This window comes from Chiloscyllium plagiosum, chromosome 11 (assembly GCF_004010195.1).
Source record: "Chiloscyllium plagiosum isolate BGI_BamShark_2017 chromosome 11, ASM401019v2, whole genome shotgun sequence".
NCBI classification, from domain to species: domain Eukaryota; kingdom Metazoa; phylum Chordata; class Chondrichthyes; order Orectolobiformes; family Hemiscylliidae; genus Chiloscyllium; species Chiloscyllium plagiosum.
The window spans coordinates 24,280,907-24,303,152 of NC_057720.1; the positions used below are offsets into that span (position 1 = coordinate 24,280,907).

Genomic DNA, 22,246 nt, shown 5'->3' on the forward strand with positions numbered 1-22,246 from the left:
AGGATGAGTTGTAAGGAGGATGCAGAAATGTTGCAGTGTAGTTTGGACAGTCTGAGTGGATGCACAAAAGCATGGTAGATGAGCTAAATCCATTTGTGATGGAAGAAGGATAAATCAGTGGGAGAGAAAATCAATAGCTTCTGAATAGTATAATGTGAATAAATGTGAGGTTATCACTTTGGTAGCAAAAATAGGAAGGCAGATTATTATTTGGCTGTAAATTGAGAGGGGACAATATTCAAAGAGACATGAGTGTCCTTGTGCACCAGTTGCTGAAAATAAATGCATGGGTGTAGTAGACAGTAAGGAGAAAGTGAGGTCTGCAGATGCTGGAGATCAAAGTTGAAACTTTATTGCTGGAACAGCACAGCAGGTCAGGCAGCATCCAGGGAACAGGAGATTCGACGTTTCGGGCACAGGCCCTTCTTTCCTGAAGAAGGGCCTGTGCCCGAAACGTCGAATCTCCTGTTCCCTGGATGCTGCCTGACCTGCTGTGCTGTTCCAGCAATAAAGTTTCAACTGTAGTAGACAGTAAAGAAGGCAAACTATGTTGGCCTTCATAGAGACCTGATTTGAGGAGAGGGGCAAGGCTGTCCTGCTGCAATTATACAGGATCTTTGTGAGATACTACTGCGTGCAGTTGTGGTCTCCTAATCTGAGGAAGGATGCTCTTGCTATAGAGGAACAGCAGCTAAGGTTTACCAATTTGAGTCTTGGAATGACAGAACTGATAGATGAGGAGAGATTGAGTTGATAGGGATTGTATTTGCTGGGCTTTAGAAGGATGTGGGGAAATCTCATAGAAACCTATAAAATTCTAACAGGACTGGACAGGGTTGATGCAGGAAGGATGCTTCTGATGGTGGTAGAATCCAGAACCAGGAATCATAGGTTTATCTCTTATCCTAAAACTTTTAGGACTAAGCTAAGGAGAAATTTCTTCACCCAGAGAGTGGTGAGCCTGTGGAATGCACGACCACAGAAAGCGGTTGAGGTCAAAACATTGTGTTTTCAAGAATATAGATTTTCTGGCTAATAGGATCAAGGGATTTGGGGAGAGGGCAGGATTAAGATATTTACTCATTGATGAGCCATTACCATGTTGAATGATGGATCAGGCTCAAGGGGTTGAAAGGCCTTTCTAGTCCTATTTTCTATGTTTTTGTGTTTCTAATACTGTTCATTTGCCACTGCCACAGAACTAGGCCACTCATATTTTGATGGGTATTTGTTTAAACCAGAGTCAGGAGTAAAAGTTTAACTAGAAATAACAAAAGAATAATAATCTAAACTAATACGTTTTTAAAAAGAGAAAAGAACTTGTCCATATTTCAATTAATGCGTTTTGGGATATCCTTCAAACCAGGAACAGCCACTGTATGATGTCATTCAAGAGGTCATGCAGCGTCATATGGAAGGTGTACAGTTCAGAGAAAGAAATGCTGGACCTCACATGGATCCACACATGAAAGATGAAGGTATTTCTGCTATATTTCCAATTCTTGCGCATACTATATTGCAAATAATTTGAGACATTACATGTAATGTATTGATTTACTTCCCTTGAAGGTTTCAATGTAGCTATAGGAGTGAACCAAGAAACAGGTTTTGTCTTTGGAGGGCAGCGATACAATTGTGGAACCTGGATGGACAAAATGGGGGAGAGTGAAATAGCTCAAAACAAAGGAATTCCAGCTACACCAAGGTAAAAGTCTTAGTAAAATGAGATTAAAGATCTCAACTTCAAATTGAGGACCAGTTTTTTTTAAAAGAATAAATTGTGTATTTTGTTTTCTGCCGTTTTGTGAAACTACTGAAACAATATTGTAAACATTAATAGAAATTAATTTAATCTTTGTATTTCTTAATTCTTACTTGATCTTTAAAAACCTCTGCACAGTAGTTAGAGCAAAAGTGACAATATTGTCCTTGTAGCTGTTACTAGTCAAGGGTCAGTCTGCAATGGGGAGAAAAGTTAACTTGGATGATCCTCAAGTTGCTTAATTTCCTTGGGTTAGAGAGGTTACAATCGGTAAACATCTTAGGATGGATACTTGATTGCAAGTATTATGAAGAAGAAAACATACATGTGATGCATTTTGTTTTTGTTCCACTCCTATTTCTCCAGAGACCCTCACCAAGCTTGCCTTCTCCCTGAGACCCATTCTCTACTCTCTCAACCCTACTTACCACTAACCTCCTGGCCTCTTAACATCTGTACCAGGCCCTGTTATCTGATACTGCAAACAGTTTCCTGTTATGTACTGCTTCCCCTTTCTCACCATTATTCATTTATCAAACAATTTGAACATTATCTCTCTTCTCCAAAACTGTAACTTCTCTAATCTCCCCTTTGTCATCAAAGTCTGTGACATCTCTTAAATTCACGCCTTTAATGTTATCACCTCCAAATTTCTCCCACCTTTCCTATCACTTCATATTATTTGAATCACTCCAATCAGGTTTTGCAACAAAATAGTCGTAACCAAAGCCACAAATGAGATGCAATGTGACTCTGATGACAGACCCTAACTTTCTCAGCCTATGACACAGTGGAAAACACAAACCACCTTCAACACCTCCCCTATGTAGCCATAATAGGAACACTGCCTTGCCTAGTTTTACTCTTACACTGTAGATCAGGAAAGATTTTCTGTAACAGCTTGACCTCACAGCCCCATACCATTACCTCTGGAGACATCTAAGGAGCTATCCTTACTAATTTTCATCTCCATGATAGTACTTGACGTTGTTCAAAATCAGTGCCAGATTCCTCCAGTAAGCAGATGACATTCAGCTCTGCCTCTCTACCTCCATGAAACACTCCTCTACTTTTGGATTCCAGACAACCTGAACTGGATGCCTGACAGTTATCCTACAATTTAACATTGGGAAATCTGGAGACCTTAGCCTCAAGTATCACTGCATGGTCAAGAACGCAGACCCAGAGGTTCCACAAATATTACTCAGGAGAAAGTGCCTGGAACATCAGATCTCACTGCGGGTGGGGGTGGGTGAAACTGTAAGTTTAAACATTGCGAGGGGCAGCGTGGAACACTGAAATGTCAGTCTTGATGCTCTGGCATTCTGTCAAAGCTGTGAAGAAAAGTATAGAACAAAAATCAGCACTCGCCTGCAAATTTTGCTCCCCCAACAAGATTCCTCTTATCTACTTTGTTAGCAAAAGTAGGAAGGCAGATTATTATTTAGCTGTAATTTGAGAGAGGGGAATGTTCAATAAGACCTGGATGTCCATGTGCAAGAGTTGCTGGAAGTAAGGATACACGTGGAGCAGGCAGTAAAGAAGGCAAACTGTATGTTGGCTTCCTCATGAGAGGACTTGAATGCAGGAATAAGGACATCTTGCTGCAATTATACAGGACATTGGTGAGACCACACCTGGAATATTGAGTGCAGTTTTGGTATCCTAATCTGCCGATGGATACTCTTGCTATCGAGAGAGTGCAGTGAAGGTTTACCAAATTAATTCTTGGGAAGGCAGGACTGATCTATGAGGAGGGATTGAATTGATTAGGATTGTATTCACTTGAGTTTAGAAGAATGAGGGAGACATCTTGTAAAAATTCTAACAGGACTAGACAGATTAGATGCAAAAAGGATGTTCCTGATGGTAGCTGACTCCAGAACCAGGTGTCATAGTTTAAGGGTAAGGGATAAAACATTTAGAACTTGTGTTGAAGAAATATTTCTTCACCCAGAGTGTGGTGAGCCTGTGGAATTCACTAACACAGAATATAGTTAAGGCCAAAACATTGTGTTTTCAGGAAGGAGGTATACATAGCTCGTATGGACCAAAGGGATCAAGGGATATGGGATAGCGAGCAGAATTATGATATTGAGCTCAATGATCAGCAATGATCATATTGAATGGTGAAGCAGAATCTGGATTGAATGGCCTAGTCCTGCTCCTATCGTCTGTCTCTGTTACCCCTCCCTTTCTGTCCCCTTTAAAGCCCTGTGCCAAATCCGTGGCAACTCATGCCAACCCATACAAGCCACAAGCCACCATTTGCCCTAGACTGTTCATGCCAACTCTCTCAATAATTGCCATGGATTGTCCTTGGCACTCATGTTCTTCCATGCCTCTTGATGAATTTACTGTATTGAGCAAGATCCCTGCCAACAGCACAGACTTGTGGGATTATTCTTTAAATGTACACAAAAAAATTGCTGTCCAAGGCAAATACAAAATGAACTAGCACCAAAAACAAATGTGTTGATAAAAGCTGCCAAATGTCATTAACTTAGTTGGATTTCACAATTCTTTTTTGGGAAGGGTACCTGACATAATACCCGGTCTGCTCTATCCTTGTTTGTACCCCTATAGTATACAAATATCTCTAATGGTAGGATAACTAAGGATGGACAATAAAATAACACTTCTGTTCCCAAAAAGATCATCCTAATTTATTTTGAAAGCAAATTAGTACGGGGATAAAAACAGGAATTTCCACAGTCCATCCCTCATCAAACACTCCTCAATTGACTATGGCCTCATATGTAGTCAACCTGCTCTCATTTCTTATCCAGCTGTACTATCAACTACTGAAACCCCACACTCTGGAATTTATTCTGAAACCTCCCTTTTTCTCCAACTTTCTTTGCTCCTTTTTAAGATTGTCCTTAAGACCCACCTCTTTAGCAATGCTTTAAATTATCCTTCCCAAACTCTCTCCTTTATTTCTGGAGTCTTTGAAAGAGATATTTTTAAAACATTAGTGCTACTATATAAATGCAAGTTTTATGTTTTCTCCACAATCTATCCTTCTGGGAAATATCTGATTCCATAAACTGACCAGCTGAAATGTTTTTATTTTTCAGAGATGGATCTGCTGTTGAAATAGTTGGCCTCAGTAAATCAACTGTTCGCTGGTTGATGGAACTGAATAAAAAATCCCTGTTCCCTTACAATGGAGTGAAGGCATATAAAGATGGTGAGAAAGTTAGTTTCTATACATAGTTGCTATGATTCAGTCAGACGACTCTAATATTTTCAAGAATTGAATTGTTTTTGTGAGAAAAAGAATATCAAGGGATTTCAGTTAAACGAGCTGGTAAATGGAGTTGAGTTACAAATCGGCCATGATCTAACAGAATGGTGGAATGTACTCAAGGGATTGAATGCAACAGTTGAGTGTTCTATTCCTACTGATTTTGTTCAGTTCCTAAAATAGATTTGTTTTATATCCTCAAGTGTTTGCAACACATTACTATTGGTCCCTGACCTTGAATGTTTTATGTTGGTAAGCTTTCTGATATTGATTATTATTCTGGACAATGTTTTAAAAATCACAACATTTGAGATATTTAACCCATCATCCTTGTGTCAGTTCTTTGGTTACACTATCCATTTATTTTCACTTTCCTCCTCGTTTCCCTCAGCTTATAAGTGTTTCTTATGCAATTCTCTCTCTAACTATGGGACAATTGTTGATATTGAAACTATAACCTTGCAGGCAGTGCATTCTAGAACATAGCAGTCTTGTCACCATTTGTAAAAAAAAAAAATTGGTGTCCAATTAGTGAAAATGTATCATCATGTATTGTCTATAAATTGTCGCTTGGTAGTATGGGACTTGAATGCTACTAGAAAAAGCCACGTTTCTCAAAGCTTTTTGTCTTGCATTCATAAGGAAAATTTGCAGGAATACCAATTTAAGGGAGAAGCTAACATTATTCTGTATGAGCGGTAGGTGCTAATAGAGGCATTGCAATGGGAAATGTACCTGTTATTGGTGATTGACCGTTAACTGCAGGGTTTTGTAAATTTGCCTTGTTCAAAATTTAAACTCTTGTCAGGGCATTGTCCTAACAAAGTATACCAGTGGCTGTCACCCATTTTGTTGAGTTTAAACTCAAACTTAGCTGAAACTCTTGAGTCAATAAAATAGGTCACAGCCATGAGCTGGTTCATTGGTATTCTTGAAAATTGCTGTGGGTACAAGCTGGATACCTTTGACAAAATGTGTAAGTTTTTTTTAGTAGCAAAACTGTCTCTGGTTTCCAACCCTTCCACCGCTAGTAACAGTTCCTATTATTTACTTCATCAAAACTATTCATGGTTTTGACTATTTAGTACTCCTTTTTAGCCTTTTCTGCTTTAAGAAGGACAATCCCAGCTTCTCTAGTATTTCCACATTGTTGAACTCCTTCAGCGTTGATACTATTCTACAAAATCTTGACCACATTATCTCCAAGACCTTCGAAAGTATTGAATGCGGATTTTCTCTGTTCTCCAGCTGGAATCTCACCATTTGCTTTATATCGTTTACTAATTACAGTCTACTAGTTTAGTATATCTTCCCTGATTTTATACTGCTTTCTCGACAACAATGCTGAAGATCTCATGCTTACCAGCTTTGATACTTTGACCTACATATTTATATCGCAGCTTTAACACTTAACCATTACAAACTGCTTCACCGGAACATTATAAAACAAAATACAGGTAGTTCTGGGATAACATGTATTTTGGCAGCACGATTTAGCTATAACGTTGTTGAAGAATTAGGGAACCGTATTTTTGAGAATGCTTACCTCTGTTGGCAAAAACGCAATTCCAGCAGGGATCAATTTGTGTGCTTCATTCTCCACATGTGTTGATATCTGCTCCGAAATCTCCATGCCATTCTGCGCATGTGCCAGTGTATACACCATCCTACGCATGCACAATGGTGGTGATGTCAGCTGCCAACAGAGCAGCTTTCTGTGAGAGGTACTATACAGAGAGCAGCTTTCTTACATTTTTTTTAAATATATTGTGTTAAATTTACTTTTGTTTCATTAATAAATATTATTTCAGTCTTCATTCAGGCAGTGCTGCACATTTGGGTGATTTTTGAGCGATCGTGAGTGATATTTTTTGATGGGCCTGCCCCTAACCCCACTTTTCCCTTAGGCCCCATTATTTCTATTAAGCAATTTCCAATTAAGCAAAGTCTCACTGGAATGCAACTATGGTGTTATAGGAGAACTACCTGTAAGGCACCAAGATACATGAGAAGACATTGGGTCAGGTGACCAAAAGAAAGGTCAATTTTTTTTTCATTATTCACTTGTTGGATGTTTGCACTACTGGCTGGCCAGCATTTGTCTGTGCTGAATTGCCCTTGAAAGTGGTGGTAAGCTGCCTTTCGAACTGCTGCAGTCCTTGTTGTAGATAAGCTCATTAGGGAGGGAATTTCAGGATTTTGACCCAGCCAGACTGAAGGAATGGTAATATATTTCCAAGTCAGGATGGTGAGTGATTTGGAGGGTAACTTGCAGCTGGTGGTGTTCCCATATATCTGGGAACCTGTCCTTTTGAATGGAAATGGTCATGGATTTGGAAGGTGCTGTATAAGGATCTTTGGTGAATTTCTGCAGTGCATCTTGTAGATGGTACACACTGCTTCTACTGAACATCAGAGGTGGAAGAAGTGGATACTTGTGAATGTGGCAGCCGATCAAGCAGAGTGCTTTGTTCTGGATGGTGTTAGTTTCTTCAGTGTTGTTGGATCTGCACCCATCCAGGCAAGTCGGGAGTATTCCATCATACTTCTGGCTCGTCCTTTGTAAATGGTGGACTGGCTTCAGGGAGTTAGCCTGAGGCCTGCTCTTGTAGAGACTGTGTATTTATATCATGAGTCCAATTGAGTTTCTTGTCAACGGTAACCCCAGGATGTGGATTGTGGGGATTCTGTGATGGTAACGCCATTGAATGTCAAGGGGCAGTGGTTAGATTGTCAGAGTCTAGCATTTGTGTGACACAAATGTTACTTGTCACTTCTCAGCCCAAACCTGGATATTGGCCATGTCCTTTTGCATTTAGTGATGGAGTGCTTCACTATCTGAGGAGCCACGAATGGTGCTGAACATTGTGTAATCATTGGTGACAATCCCGACTTCTGAATTTGTGATGGAGAGAGGATTGTTGCTGAAGCAGCTGGGATGTTTTAGAGTCTGGTAAAGGAGGAAAGAGAGGTCAAGAAGGAAGATGTAGGCAAAGTATTCTGGAGCTTGGACCCCAGGCAACTAATGGCACACAGCCATGGATGGTGGAGTGATTTAAATCTGTAATGCTCAAGAAGCCAGAATTAGAGGAGGGCAGATATCTTTGATGTCTATTATTTAGCCTCAAAGTCCTCCTATTAGGATAAAGGTGGATAGGATAACATCTTAAATTGTAAATGATTAATGCCCCAATACATAACATAGTCATAGAGGTCTACAGCACAGAAAAAATACCCTTTGACCCTTCTGTGCTGGTCAAAAACAACCACCTAACTATTCAAATCCTATGTTCCAGCCTGGGTATTGCAAGTGTACATCGAAGTACTACTTAAATGGTATGAAGGTTTCTGCCTCTATCACCATTACAGGCAGCAAGTTCCAGATTCCCAGCACCCTCTACGTGAAAACATTTTCCCTCACATCCTCCTGAAACCTTCCATCCCTTATCTTAAATTTATGCTCCTGCCATTGATCTTCCATTAAGGGGAGAGATTTATTTCCTGTTTTCTGTCTATGCGCCCCCATCAAATCATGTGCCCTCCCCCAACCCACCCCTAGATTCCTCTGTTCCAAGGAAAACATCAATTTATCCAATTTCTCTTCAGAACTAAAACTCCCCAGCCCAGGCAGCATTCTAGTTAATCTCTTCTGCTTTCTCTCCAGTGCAGTCACATTCCTCCTGTAAAGTGGATTTCAGAGCTACATACAATGCTCTAGCTGTCACCTAACCAACTTCACATTTATTTACTCTTTGTCTTCAGCCCCCACTGAAATTATTGTTCTTTTTGTTACTGATACTGTTTTTTTTCTGCTGAGTTAATTTGTAATCCTTGGTGTCTTTTTGAAACCTGTGGTTTATTTACCAAGCCTGTACACTTTCTCCTGCATCTGCCCTTTTGCTGCTGAAATCTTCATCTCTGATCTTGCCATCTCCAAGTTTGATGACTGAATTTCTCCTTTATGGCCTCCTGACAAACACTCTTCATGAACTGCAACCTGTCTCATTCTCTGCTGCATATAATCTGCCACACAATGAATTCTGCTCATCTTTGCTGACGAATATCGGCTACATGTTCCTATTCTCAAATTTAAAATTCTCAACTTTGTCTTTGCATCCTTCTATAGCTTTGCTCCATTCTAACACTTTCTGCTCTCACCTTGTATTTTACCAAACATTCCATTCCTCCAATTTTCACTTTTTATCCTTTTCCAATCCCATTAATGGCTGAGTTTCAATGCAGAGGAACAGGAGTGGGTTGTTTAGCCCCTTGAGCCTATTCCGTCGTCCAACTGAATTGTACCTGATATTGACAAATGGCGTAGTGAAATAATATTACACTATACAAGAAAAGAAATATTTATAACATTCGAGGAGTGGAATAGAAAAACAATGGAGAACTTTGAAAAGAATGTCTTCATTACTGAAGATTTTGATATAACACCATATATCCTACTTTGTCCCATTACCCCTTAAAATGATGAACAAAAATCTATCAATCTGTTTTAAATTTAACAATTGACTACCTCTTTGCAGAAGGAAGTTTCAGACTTCAGTAGTCCTGTTCCTAGATGTTTTTCTTAGCTTCACTCTTAAAAGATCTGTATCTAATTTTTATGAAATGTACCATGGTTCAAGACTTCTCAAACAGAAATATTTTCTTCCACTATTTCCTACCAGTTCTCTTCAATAGCTTAACCTGCAAATTTTCTCTGAACCTTTGCCGCCAGTGATACAATTCTATAAAGATGCAAAATTGATTTAACAGTTCAAGTTTACATCTGTTGGGATAATTTTCTGCTCCTGAGGAGTAATTTGGTGTAATGAATCCTCCACCTATTAAGAATCTTTCTATTTGTGTTCTTTTGAAATCTACACCATTGTTTTTGCCTCAAGTGGCAGAATTGAAAAATGTGCACATTGTAACAGCCCATTTTATTCAAATCCAGTTATCAAAAGAATGCACTAGCACATAGCTGTCTGTCTAATAGTTGCATTTCACTCATAACTATCATTTATGAGTAATTTTTAAAAGTTCACTCATGAGATACTGACTGGCCCAGCATTTATTGCACTTGAGAGGGTGGTGGATGAGCTGCCTTCTTTAACTACTGCAGTCCATTTCTAGTAGGTAGACCCACAATACTATTGGAGAATTCCTGGACTTCGACCTAATGACACTGAAGGAATGGCAATAAATTTCCAAGTTAAGATGGATCTGCTGCCCTTGTCCTTCTAGATGGACATGGTTATGGGTTTGGAAGGTGCTCTCTGAGAAGCCATGATTATTTACATTAGATTACTTACAGTGTGGAAACAGGCCCTTCGAAGAGTAACCCATCCAGTCCCATTTCCCTCTGACTAATGCACCTAACACTATGGGCAATTTAGCATGACCAGTTCACCTGACCTGCACATCTTTGGACTGTGGGAGGAAACCGGAGCACCCGGAGGAAAACCACTGGGAGAATGTGCAAACTCCACACAGACAGTCGCCTGAGGCTGGAATTGAACCTGGGACCCTGGTGCTGTGAGGCAGCAGTGCTAACCACTCAGCCACCATGCCACCCCAAGTGCATCTTGTAAATGATACACACTGGGTATTGATAGTACAGGGATTAAATGGATGTGAGGTCAATAAAGATGGCTTCTTTGTTCGACAAGGTGTCAAGCTCCTTGAGTGTTGTTGGGGCTGCACTTATCCAGCCAAGTGTCAGTTATTGCTGGAAATTTAGATTAGATTAGATTAGATTAGATTACTTACAGTGTGGAAACAGGCCCTTCGGCCCAACAAGTCCACACCGACCCTCCGAAGAGCAACCCACCCATTACCCTACATTTACCCCTTTTACCTAACACTACGGGCAATTTAGCATGGCCAATTCACCTGACCTGCACATTTTTTGGACTGTGGGAGGAAACCGGAGCACCCGGAGGAAACCCACGCAGACACTGGGAGAATGTGCAAACTCCACACAGTCAGTCGCCTGAGTCGGGAATTGAACCCAGGTCTCTGGCGCTGTGAGGCAGTAGTGCTAACCACTGTGCCACCGTGCCGCCTACTATCTTTACTTGTGTGACGCATGCTTCATTAAATTACATGGTTTGCAAAATAAGTTTGTAAGTTTATTTTCCAAGCCTGCAAAATGATGTAGTGAAATATCTATTATACTATGCAGGAAAAGAAATATTTATAACGTATGAGGAGTGGAATGAGAAAATAATGGAGAACTTTGAAAAGAATTTCTATGTTTCTGAAGATCCAGATGATCCCAATGAAATGTTTCCCAACTTGGTCCACAAAAGGCACATTTATAAAGACAGCTTTGGTGCTTCCAGTCCATGGTGTGACTATCAACTAAGACCAAACTTTCCTATAGCTATGGTTGTGGTAAGTGATTGGATTTCACAGGATAAATGTTATTGCTCTTGCACAACACTTTTTTAAAAAAAACTTGTCAGTAAAGATGTCGCAATTTAAAATGCTACTGATTCTGTAAATCTGAAATATGGGCAGAAAATACTGGATATGTTCTGCAGGTCAGGCAGTGTATGTGATGAGAGAAACTGAGAATTAACATTTAAAATCAGTGTGCTTATGTTTACCTCCCTACAGTTGGTGCCAGATCTGCAGAGGATTGGTAGCACTTTTTTTCTGCATTCATGTCATATTTTAAATCTTGGTACAAATTGGCTTAATATGTGAATTGAAAATGTGACCAGCTCTGATCTCTAGCATGTGCAGTCCTCACTTTCTCCTTAATATGTGAATTACCAATGTTAAGTGGTTGATCTGTCATCATTTATGTTTTTGGTGCTAAATTCTGAGTTTGGTGCCATTGATATTGCTGTTCCAATCAGTTGTGAGATCTCTTGCCTCTCACCTTTTGAGATATGTAAAATGATATGAATGCTTAAATGAAGCTTTAATTACTGCAATAAAATCAACTTCATTCATTTTCAGGCCCCTGAGCTTTTTAGCCCAGAAAAAGCATGGAAAGCTTTAACGGTTGTAGAGGAGAAGCTGCTTGGACCCCTGGGATTGAAAACATTAGATCCAGAGTGAGTAACATTGTTGCTAAAATTAGTCCCATTTTCAGTAGAATGAATATTGTTAATGAAAACAAACAATTGCTGAAATGTATACTAGTCACATTGAGATACAGTCTTTTTGTAAAAACATGACAAAGCACAGAATTGGTGAGGTGTTTCTTTGGTAATCTGTTCATGGCTATCCATTTTCTTCTGTTACCCAGTCTGGACTCCCTTGCTAATGTGCCTTAATAGAGATTGTAATATTTGTTTTTCTTTCTGGTTAGTGACCAAGTTTACTGTGGTGTATATGATAACTCTTTCGACAATGGCAACTTCAATATATCAAGAGGCTATAACTACCACCAAGGACCGGTAATTATTTATACAGTGTTTCATCAATTTCAGCAAAATGCTTTTTGTTGTGGATGTAGGTTTGCTCGCTGAGCTGGGAGGTTCATTTCTAGACATTTTGTCACCCTACCAGGTACATCTTCGGTGGGCCTCAGGCGAAGCACTGCTGAAAATTCCTGCTTTCTATTTATATGTTTGGGTTTCTTTGGGTTGGTGATGTCATTTCCTGTGGTGAAGTCACTTCCTGTTCCTTTTTTCAGGGGTTGGTAAATGGGGTCTAACTCGATGAGTTCTGGTTGGAATGCCGTGCTTCTAGGAATTCTCGTGCATGTCTTTATTTGACTTGTCCTAGGATGGATGTGTTGTCATAGTCGAAGTGGTGTCCTTCCTCATCCGTACATAAGGATACTAGTGAGAGACAGTCATGTATTTTTGTGGCTAGTTGGTGTTCATGTATCCTGGTGGCTAGTCTTCTGCCATTGTAGTGTTTATTACAGTTCTTTTACAGTATTTTGTATATCACCCATCAAAATTCACCTATACCGTGTATTCAAAAAGAATGGGTACCCAATGAACACAGTCTGCTGATTTCTCAGCAACAAACCCAAACAAGCAGACAAAACATGTCCAGAAACCCTAGCCACTCCCCTACATCAAAGACATCTCAGAAATGACTGCCAGATTACTCAGACTCCTTGGCAACATGGTAGCCCACAAACCCACCATCACACTAAAACAGCAGCTAATGAACTTTTAAGACCCTATACAGACAACGAGCAAAACTAATTTACAAAACACTGTGCAAGGATTGTAACAAACATTACATTGGACAAATAGGCAGAAAACTAGCCACCAGGATACATGAACGCCAACTAGCCACAAAAAGACATGACCCTCTCTCACTAGTATCCTTACATACAGATGAGGAAGGACACCACTTTGACTAGGACAACACATCCATCCTAGGACAAGCCAAACAAAGACACACACGAGAATTCCTAGAAGCATGGAACCGGAAGTCTATCAACAAACACATCGAGTTAGACTCCATCTACCATCCCCTGAGAAAAGGAACAGGAAGTGACTTCATCACAGGAAAGAACATCACCACAGGAAATGACATCACCAACCCAAAGAAACCCAAACATATAAATAGAAAGCAGGAATTTTCAGCAGTGCTTCGCCTGAGGCCCACTGAAGATGTTACGTAGTATGATGATGAAACGTCTGGAAATGAACCTTCAAGTTCAGCGAGTAAACCTACATCCAAAACCTCAACCTGAGCTACAAATCTTCTCAAAACTCACTTTTTGTTGTATTATAACAAAATTGTATGTTTTATTTTTGTTCCTAGGAATGGCTGTGGCCTCTTGGTTATTTCCTACGTGCAAAGTTGCAATTTTCAAAAATGATCGACAAGAATTTGTCTGAAGATACACAATATTTCGTGAAAAATGTTCTTTCTCGTCATTATGATTACTTGGAAAAGTAAGTCAATAATTTTTAAAATGGCTATATAATGCAAACGCAAACTTTCCTGAAAGAATCTTTTATTTTGAGAATATTACTCTATAACATCCAGCTGTATATCAAATCATTACAGTCACGTAATTTAACTTGTATCTTGTGTTTCAAATTGTGGTTATGCTGAAACTGTAGAAAAAGATGGTTGGGCCACAGCTAGAGTGTTATGCCCAGTTCTAGAATTCATAACAGTAGAGATGTAATTGCACTGAAGAGGATGCAGAGGGGATATTTCCTGATCTAGAGAGTTCTAGGTATGTGTCGAAGAGTGTGGTGCTGAAAAAGCACAGCTAGTCAGGCATCATCTGAAGAGCAGATGAACTGATGTTTCGGGCATAAGCCCTTCATCAGAAATTAGGTTTGTGGGCCTAGGGGGCTGAAAGGTATGTGGAGAGATTGAATACACTGGGATTGTTTTCCTTGGTGCAGAAGAAACTGAGGGGAACATGACTAAGATGTATAAAATTGAGGGTCATAGATAGGGTAGACAAGAAGGAACTGTTGTCCTTGGTGGAAAGGACAATGACCAGCGGGCATAACTTTAAGGTAAGAGGCAGGAGGTTTAGAGGAGATGTGAGGAATTTTTTTTTCATCTGGAGTGTAGTGGGAATTTGGAACTTACTGCCTGTAAGGGTTTTAGTAACAGAAACGCTCATAGCATTTAAGAAGTATTTAGATGTACACTTGTGATGCTAAAACATAAAAAAAGAGCCAAATGCTGAGAAATGGGATTAGAATAATTAAATGCTTTTTTTTTATCATGCAGCTGACAAGTCAAAGGGTATTTTTCTCTGATGTAGACCTCAATAACTCTAAGTAACTTGTGTTATAGATAAAGGGGAACCAGTGGATATATTGTATTAGATTTTCATGCAGCATTTGATAAGGTGCTATTTTAAAGATTGTTGTGGAAAATTAAAGTGCTGGATAGAGTGGTGATATCATATTGACACGGATAGAAGATTGGTTGGCTAACAGAAAGCAGAGAATAAATGGGTCTTTTTCAGGATGGCAGGATGTCACGAGTGTTCTGCCTCAGTGGCCAGATGTGTAGTCTGAACTCTACAACTTATATAAATGACTTGGATGAGGGGATGCATGGTGTGATAGCTAAATCTGCTGATGACACAAAGAAAGTAGGAATCTGAGTTATGAAGAGGACATGAGCCTACAAAGCATTTTTGAAAAGTTAAGTGAATGGGCAAAGATCTGCTGAATGAAATATAATGTAGGAAAGTGTGAAATTGTCCATTTTGGCAGAACGAAGCATGTTATCTAAATAGTGAGAGGTTGGAGATCTCCAAGATTCAGAGAGATCGTGGTATCCTAGTGTATAAATCACAGAAGGTTAGTATGCAGGTACAAGTAATTGGGAAAACTATTGTGTCCTGTTTTATTTTGAGCAGAATTGAATGTAAGAGTAGGGATGTTAACCTTCAGTTGTACAGGACATCAGTGAGACTGCATCTGGAGTACTGATTACAGACCTGTACTTACGAAAGGATGTTAATGCATTGGAAGCAGTTCGCAGAAGGTTTACTCGACTAATACCTGGAATAAGCAGCTTGTCTTATGAATAAAGGATAGTGAGGCTTGGCCTGTATCTTCTGGAGTTTAGAAGAGTCAGAGGTGACTTAATTGAAAAGTATGAGATCCTGAGGGGACTTAATGGGGTAGATGTTAAGAGGATATTTCCTCTTGTTCGAGAATGTAGAAAACAAGGGTTATGGGTTAAAAATAAGGAGTCACACATTTAAGAATGAAATGTGGAAGCATTTTCTTCTGAGGCTTTTGAGTTTCTGGAATTCTTTTTCTCAAAAGGCAATGGATTCAGAATCTTTAAGTACTTTAAAGGCAAAGGCAGATTTTTGATAACCAAGGTGATGAAATTTTATCGATATGCAAATAACGTAAAGTTCAGGTCAAACTTAGATCAGCTATGATCTTATCGAAAGTCAATGCAGGCTCAAAGGGCAGACTGGTCTACTCTTAGTTTTCTTTTGAATGCTTGTAATTCATACAGTAATCACAGTTTGCCAACAGATTGATAACCTAGCATGGCTGCCATGAAATACAACCTATTTCAGGCACACTTTTGATTAAAAGTCTTAAAACAACTGTTGGCCATGTTGTTCTCATGAAAAATGAGATTAAATTGTATCAGTTACTAATAGTTACTGTCTTCATATTTACTATTTTGTTTCTTTTTCCATTTTGCAGATCTACCTGGAAAGGTCTTCCAGAGCTTACAAATGAAAATGGGGCATACTGTCCATTTAGTTGTGAAACCCAAGCCTGGTCACTAGCTACCATCCTAGAAGTACTGTATGAGCTGTGAAGTGTAGTATCTTCGCTTTTGACAATTGCAATACATGAGTGAAAGTTGTTCTTTTTGTGTCCCTCCATAGTATTAAATACCATTTGCCATTTAACTGTACAGTTTTTGTGATCCAATTAAAAACATTAGATCACATCAATGGGACAGGACAGTTGTGACATGAAGTTTTATGCAATCTCATATATTTTATCGTTCTTAAGTGACTAATATAATATAAGTGTTTTAAATTCATGATGTAATGTGGCTGTGAGATTAACTGATGTGAGTTTATCTGCTTCTTGTTTGGCTATTAGCAGTGTTTGCACTTATCTGAAACTTGCTGTAAAAATGTTACGATACAAAAATGCAAAAATCCGAATTTAGAGTTTGACTTTTAAAAAGCTGATAAAAGCATTAAAAAGAATGCACTGTGCAAATCACAATTTGAACCTCATTGTAGCTATCACCGTTTTTGTGCTTAACAGCCAAGATGCATCAACATAAATTAAACATTACAAATTAATTGGAAAGTTAGAACTTCATAGCAACATTGAGGCACTTTCAAAAATATTTTGGATGAGTAGCAATAATAAGGTAATGTGCCAGATAAGCATTATCTTGCATACTACTGTACTCAAGCTTATTTTAAGCCCAATAGAATGAGAGTTATTTTAAGGACTTGCATGATATTTGCACATGTAGAACTGGATTATTAAATTTTAATATTTGTGTTTAATTGAGTGGCAACTGGGTGTATGATAAATTCAACATTTTGATGGTACTGTTCGTCTTAACCTCATTATGTTGACATCGTGGTAGACTGTAGGTACATAACCATACTATATATGCATGTATTTTTGTATCCAATTAAGGTAGAAAGTCAAAAACACACCAATGTCTGTGATTATCTGTAGCTAATTTCAGTAATTCTAAGAATGTCAACAAATGAGATAGCAGAGTTATCTTCAGTTTCTGAAAGCTGCCGAAAGAGGTGTTCCATGCTGTCCATCTAAAATACTGTTGTCAAAACCAGGTAACATATTAAAGTATGTTAATATGTTACCGTGTGCACAGTCTCGGTTTGCTTCTTGAATTAATAAGTACTTGTACTGGACCAGGCAAAGATTGGCAATTTGACTATTTGGAGGATAAGATCACAGTGCAAATACCTCAAGCAACTTTTCTGTCTTCATTCCTAAGTATAGCATATGATGTACATTATTCAGTAAAACCCTCCAATTAATGAAGAAATTAGCCAAACAATCGTTTGAAAATAGTGCCACTTTTCATCTATAATTTGGGAAGATTCTCTGAGCTTTTTTTGTATTAAGAGGAAGGTTGGCTAGAAACTGAACAGCATATGACATTGTCTGCAGATATAAGTGAATATTAAAAACTCATTCAGACTACAAGTTTTGTGCCTGTATGGTTTTTTTCACAATGTGATTTTCAATGTGTTTGTTAATTTGTACATTTTTTTTTAAATTTTATTATGCTTCATTAGATTTATAGTTTTGAAATTAAATATCTTTCATTCAGTATCTGCAACCTATTGGTAATGGTGATTATTGCATTTTGAATGCAAAAGATAAAAGGTAATGAGAATACATGGCATTAGCTCCATATGACATTGGTTATAATGGTGTTCTATATTTGTAAAGATTAAGAACAAGAACAAAGAACAGTACAGCTCAGGAACAGGTCCTACGTCCCACCAAGACTGCGACAACACATGATGCCTTTCTAAACTAAAAAACTGGTCTTTGTATGGTCTGTATCCCTCTATTCCCTGCCCATTCATATATCTGTCAAGATGCCTCAATCTTATATCCGCCTCCATCACATTATCCAGCAGCTCATTCCAGACACTTTCCGCCCTCTGGTTTAAAAAAAGAACTTGCCTCTCTTATCTCCTTTCAACTTGCTCCTTTTAACCTTAAACCTATGTCCCCTATTAATTGACATTTCTACTCTGGGGGAAAAAGATTCTGACTATCCATCCCTCTCATAATTTTGTACACTTGTATCAGAATGCCCCTCATCCTTCGCATTCAAGTGAAAACAAACCAAGTCTGTACTATCTCTTCTCATAGCTGGGCAACATTCAGGTAAACTATTTCTGTACCCTGTCCAAAGCATTCATAACACCTTTGTAGTCTGGTGACTGGAACTGTGTACAATATTCTAAATTAGGCCAAACTAAAATCTTATACAGCTACAATATGGCTTTCCACTTTTCATATTCTACGCCCTGACCAATGAAGACAACCATGTCATATGCCCTCTTTACGAGCTTATCCACATGTTTTTCCTTATGATCAGGATAGTGGGTTTGGAGGGTGCTGCCTAGAACTTTTATCTGCTGCAATGTTTAAGATTGTGGATGAGGTACTGATCAATGGGCTTGTTTACTTCATATGGTGTTGAGCTTCTTAAGTATTTGTGGGAAGTATTCTATTCCTTGTTCTTGTAGCCACAGTATTTTTATGGATGGACAAGTTGAGATTCTGGTCAATGGTACCCCTCAGGATGAAGATGGGCAAGAGATTCAGTGATAGTCTTAAAAGGAGATGATCAGATTCTCTTTGAATAGTCCTTGCTCAGCACCTGTCTGGCACAAATGTACATGCAACTTAACCGAATGTTGTCCAGCTGTTTTTGCATATGGGCAGACTGCTTCAACATCTGAGGAATTGTGAAGGGTGCTGCACATTATGCAGTCATTTTCAAGCATCCCCTTTATCTGACCTTATGATGGAGGATGGGTAGTTGGCCTAGGATACTGCACTGACAGCCAGTAGATGAGATGATTGAGTTCCAACAACCCAGCGCCATATGCCTTTGCATTAGGTATGACTTGAATGAATAGGTTCCCTTTGATTCTCATTGACTTTAATTTTGTTAGGGCCCTTTGTGCCTAATTAGGCTCATATTCAAATAATATATTGATGTTAAGGAATGTGAGATAAAAGTCTTAGATTTGAGTACGTTGGTTCCAGTGTTTACCGTCTTTCTTCTTATAAAGTTTCAATGCTACCACTCAGTTTCCAGTGGCAATTGCTATTCAGCTCCAAGATTTGACTTATTCTTTGTCTATAGACTAGTTTGGCATAGTTGTATCAATGGAGTTATGCATTATAGGAAATGGTTTCATTAAAGTGTTCATGGCACTGCCCTCTGCCACCACTACCAACACAATGACCTGTCCAAGGTCTTTCCCATCTATCCATTCCATCATCCTATCCGACCTTTTCCCCCACCTTCATCTACCTATTGCGTTTTCAGCTAACTTCCCCCCCATACCCCCATTTATCTCTCAGCCCAAGCCCACATGCCTCATTCCTGTTGAAGGGCTTTTGCCCGAAACGTTGATTTTCCTCCTTCTCAGATGCTGCCTGACCTACTGTACTTTTCCAGCACCACACTCTCGACTCTGATCTCCAGCATCTGCAGTCCTCATTTTCTCCTGTTGTAGCATTTGCCTGATTGGTACTGCTCCCACTTCATATCTGCAAGTATGTGGCTTAGGATAAGACCTCTCTGAGTGAGTACACTCATCTGTTTATGTAGCATCTAGGACCTGGTAAATTTAATTCCTGAAGATAAACCAAACTGAACAAGATGACATGGGAAGTATGTGTCGAATGTTGCTTCTGTTCCCATTGTTTTGCTTTAATTTCTCTAAGTTATTAGGACTGGAAATCTTTTTTAAGTGACTGAAGATTCATTTTAACATTGTTTACTGCAATAGTTTGCCAACCCAATTGGTGTTGCTTTTTACAAGTTCTCCCTCTCTGACATGAAGCCTCCAACTTGTGGTCAGTTCCTGTGCCATACCACTGTCTAAGATCTTCACCACGGAGCTGCTACTGACCAGATACCCAGATCACTTCCACTGGAGTCGTTGCTGGCTCCTGGCCCTGCTGAAGCCCACCATCACCTCTCCAACCACCACCACCTACAAACAGTCTGTACAGGCCATTGTGTTGAGGAGATGATGGAGTGACCACAGCTACTAAGCTGGGCAGTGTTTCCTTTCCTGGGTGAACTCAGTAGTCTCCCCTCCATCCCCAAGTTGGTGATCAGAACTGCAGGGCCCCTATAGCAGACTGAAGCAGCAACCAGCAAGGAAGGATATGCAGTCCTATAAACACCAGGAGCCCAAACAGTAGCCCAGGACTCCACAGGAACACCCCTTCCCGAACCTTCAAATAAACCAACCAGGAGTGGCCCCTCTTGGAAGATACAGGAGATACTGGCAGTAGATTGTTTTAATATTTTTAAATTTTATCTTGATAGTGTTGTAAAACAGAGAGACCTAGGGGTTCAGGTACATAATAATTTGAAGTTTGCATCACATTTACGTAGGGTTAAAAAGGTGTTTAGCGCACTTGCTTTCGTTGCTCAGACTTCTGAGTGTAGGAGTTGTGACGTTACGTTGAGTTTGTACATGACATTAATGAGGTCTGTTCTAGACTACTGTATCCAGTTATAGAGTCATAGAGATGTACAGCATGGAAATAGACCCTTCGGTCCAACCTGTCCATGTCGACCAGATATCCCAACCCAATCTAGTCCCACCTGCCAGCAGCCGGTCCATATCCCTCCAAACCCTTTCTATTCACATACTCATCCAAATGCCTCTTAAATGTTGCAATTATACCAGCCTCCACCACTTCCTCTGCCAGCTTATTCCATATATGTACCACCCTCTGTGTGAAAAGGTTGCCCCTTAGGTCTCTTTTATATCTTTTCCCTCTCACCCTAAACCTATGCCCTCTAGTTCTGGACTCCCCGACCCCAGGGAAAAGACTTTACCAATTTATCCTAACCATGCCCCTCATGATTTTGTAAACCTCTACCCCTCAAGCTCCGATGCACCAGAGAAAACAGCCCCAGCCTGTTCAGCCTCTCCCTACAGCTCAAATCCTCCAACCCTGGCAACATCCTTGTAAATCTTTTCTGAACCTTTCAAGTTTCACAACATCTTTCCGATAGGAAAGAGACCAGAATTGCAATATTCCAACAGTGGCCTAACCAATGTCCTGTACAGCCGCTATATGATGTCCCAACTCCTGTACTCAATACTCTGACCAATTAAAGAAAGCATACCAAATGCCGCCTTCACTATCCTATTTACCTGTGACTCCACTTTCAAGGTGCTATGAGCCTGCACTCCAAGGTCTCTTGTTCATCAACATTCCCTAGGTATATAAGTGCTGCTAAGATTTGTTTTCCCAAAATGCAGCACCTCGCATTTATCTGAATTAAACTCCATCTGCCACGTCTCAGCCCATTGGATCTGAGGTAACCTTCTTCGCTGTCCACTACACCTCCAATTTTGGTGTCATCTGCAAACTGTACCTCTTATGCTCACATCCAAATCACTTATGTAAATGACAAAAAGTAGTGGACCCAGCACTGATTCTTGTAGCACTCCACTGGTCACAGGCCTCCAGTCTGAAAAACAACCCTCCACCACCACCCTCTGTCTTCTACCTTTGAGCCAGTTCTGTATCCAAATGGCTAGTTCTCCCTGTATTCCGTGAGATCTAACCTTGCTAACCAATCTTCCATGGGGAACCTTGTTGAATGCCTTACTGAAGTCCATAAAGATCATATCTACCACTCTGCCCTCATCAATCCTCTTTGTTACTATTTCAAAATACTCAATCAAGTTTGTGAGACATGATTTCCCATGCACAAAGACTATCCCGAATCAGTCCTTGCCTTTCCAAATACATGTACATCCTGTCCCTCAGGACTCCCCACAACAACTTGCCCACCACCGACATCAGGCTCACTGGTCTATACTTCCCTGGCTTGTCCTTACCACCCTTCTTAAATAGTGGCACCACATTAGCCAACTTCCAGTCTTCCGGCACCTCACCTGCGATTATCGATGATACAAATATCTCAACAAGAGGCCCAGCAATCACTTCTCTAGCTTCCCACAGAGTTCTAGGGTACACCTGATCAGGTCCTAGGGATTTATCCACCTTTATGCA

At 39.7% G+C, this 22,246-nt stretch overlaps 1 protein-coding gene across 2 annotated transcripts in view; it reads left to right on the plus strand.

Moving 5' to 3' along the window:
• LOC122554223 (glycogen debranching enzyme-like) overlaps window positions 1-17,650 on the plus strand; it is a 103,231-nt gene extending 85,581 nt beyond the window's left edge. The window contains exons 27-34 of one of the 2 annotated variants that reach the window (XM_043698893.1): window positions 1,367-1,478; window positions 1,570-1,705; window positions 4,843-4,955; window positions 11,191-11,402; window positions 11,976-12,073; window positions 12,331-12,418; window positions 13,752-13,885; window positions 16,142-17,650. In XM_043698893.1, coding sequence (XP_043554828.1) covers window positions 1,367-1,478; window positions 1,570-1,705; window positions 4,843-4,955; window positions 11,191-11,402; window positions 11,976-12,073; window positions 12,331-12,418; window positions 13,752-13,885; window positions 16,142-16,259 — 1,011 coding nt within the window. In that variant the 3' untranslated portion in view covers window positions 16,260-17,650. Of the gene's footprint in view, window positions 1-1,366; window positions 1,479-1,569; window positions 1,706-4,842; window positions 4,956-9,359; window positions 9,503-11,190; window positions 11,403-11,975; window positions 12,074-12,330; window positions 12,419-13,751; window positions 13,886-16,141 lie in introns of those variants that run through there. The other variant, XM_043698894.1, reaches the window with a different exon arrangement.
• Window positions 17,651-22,246: the final 4,596 nt, after the last annotated feature.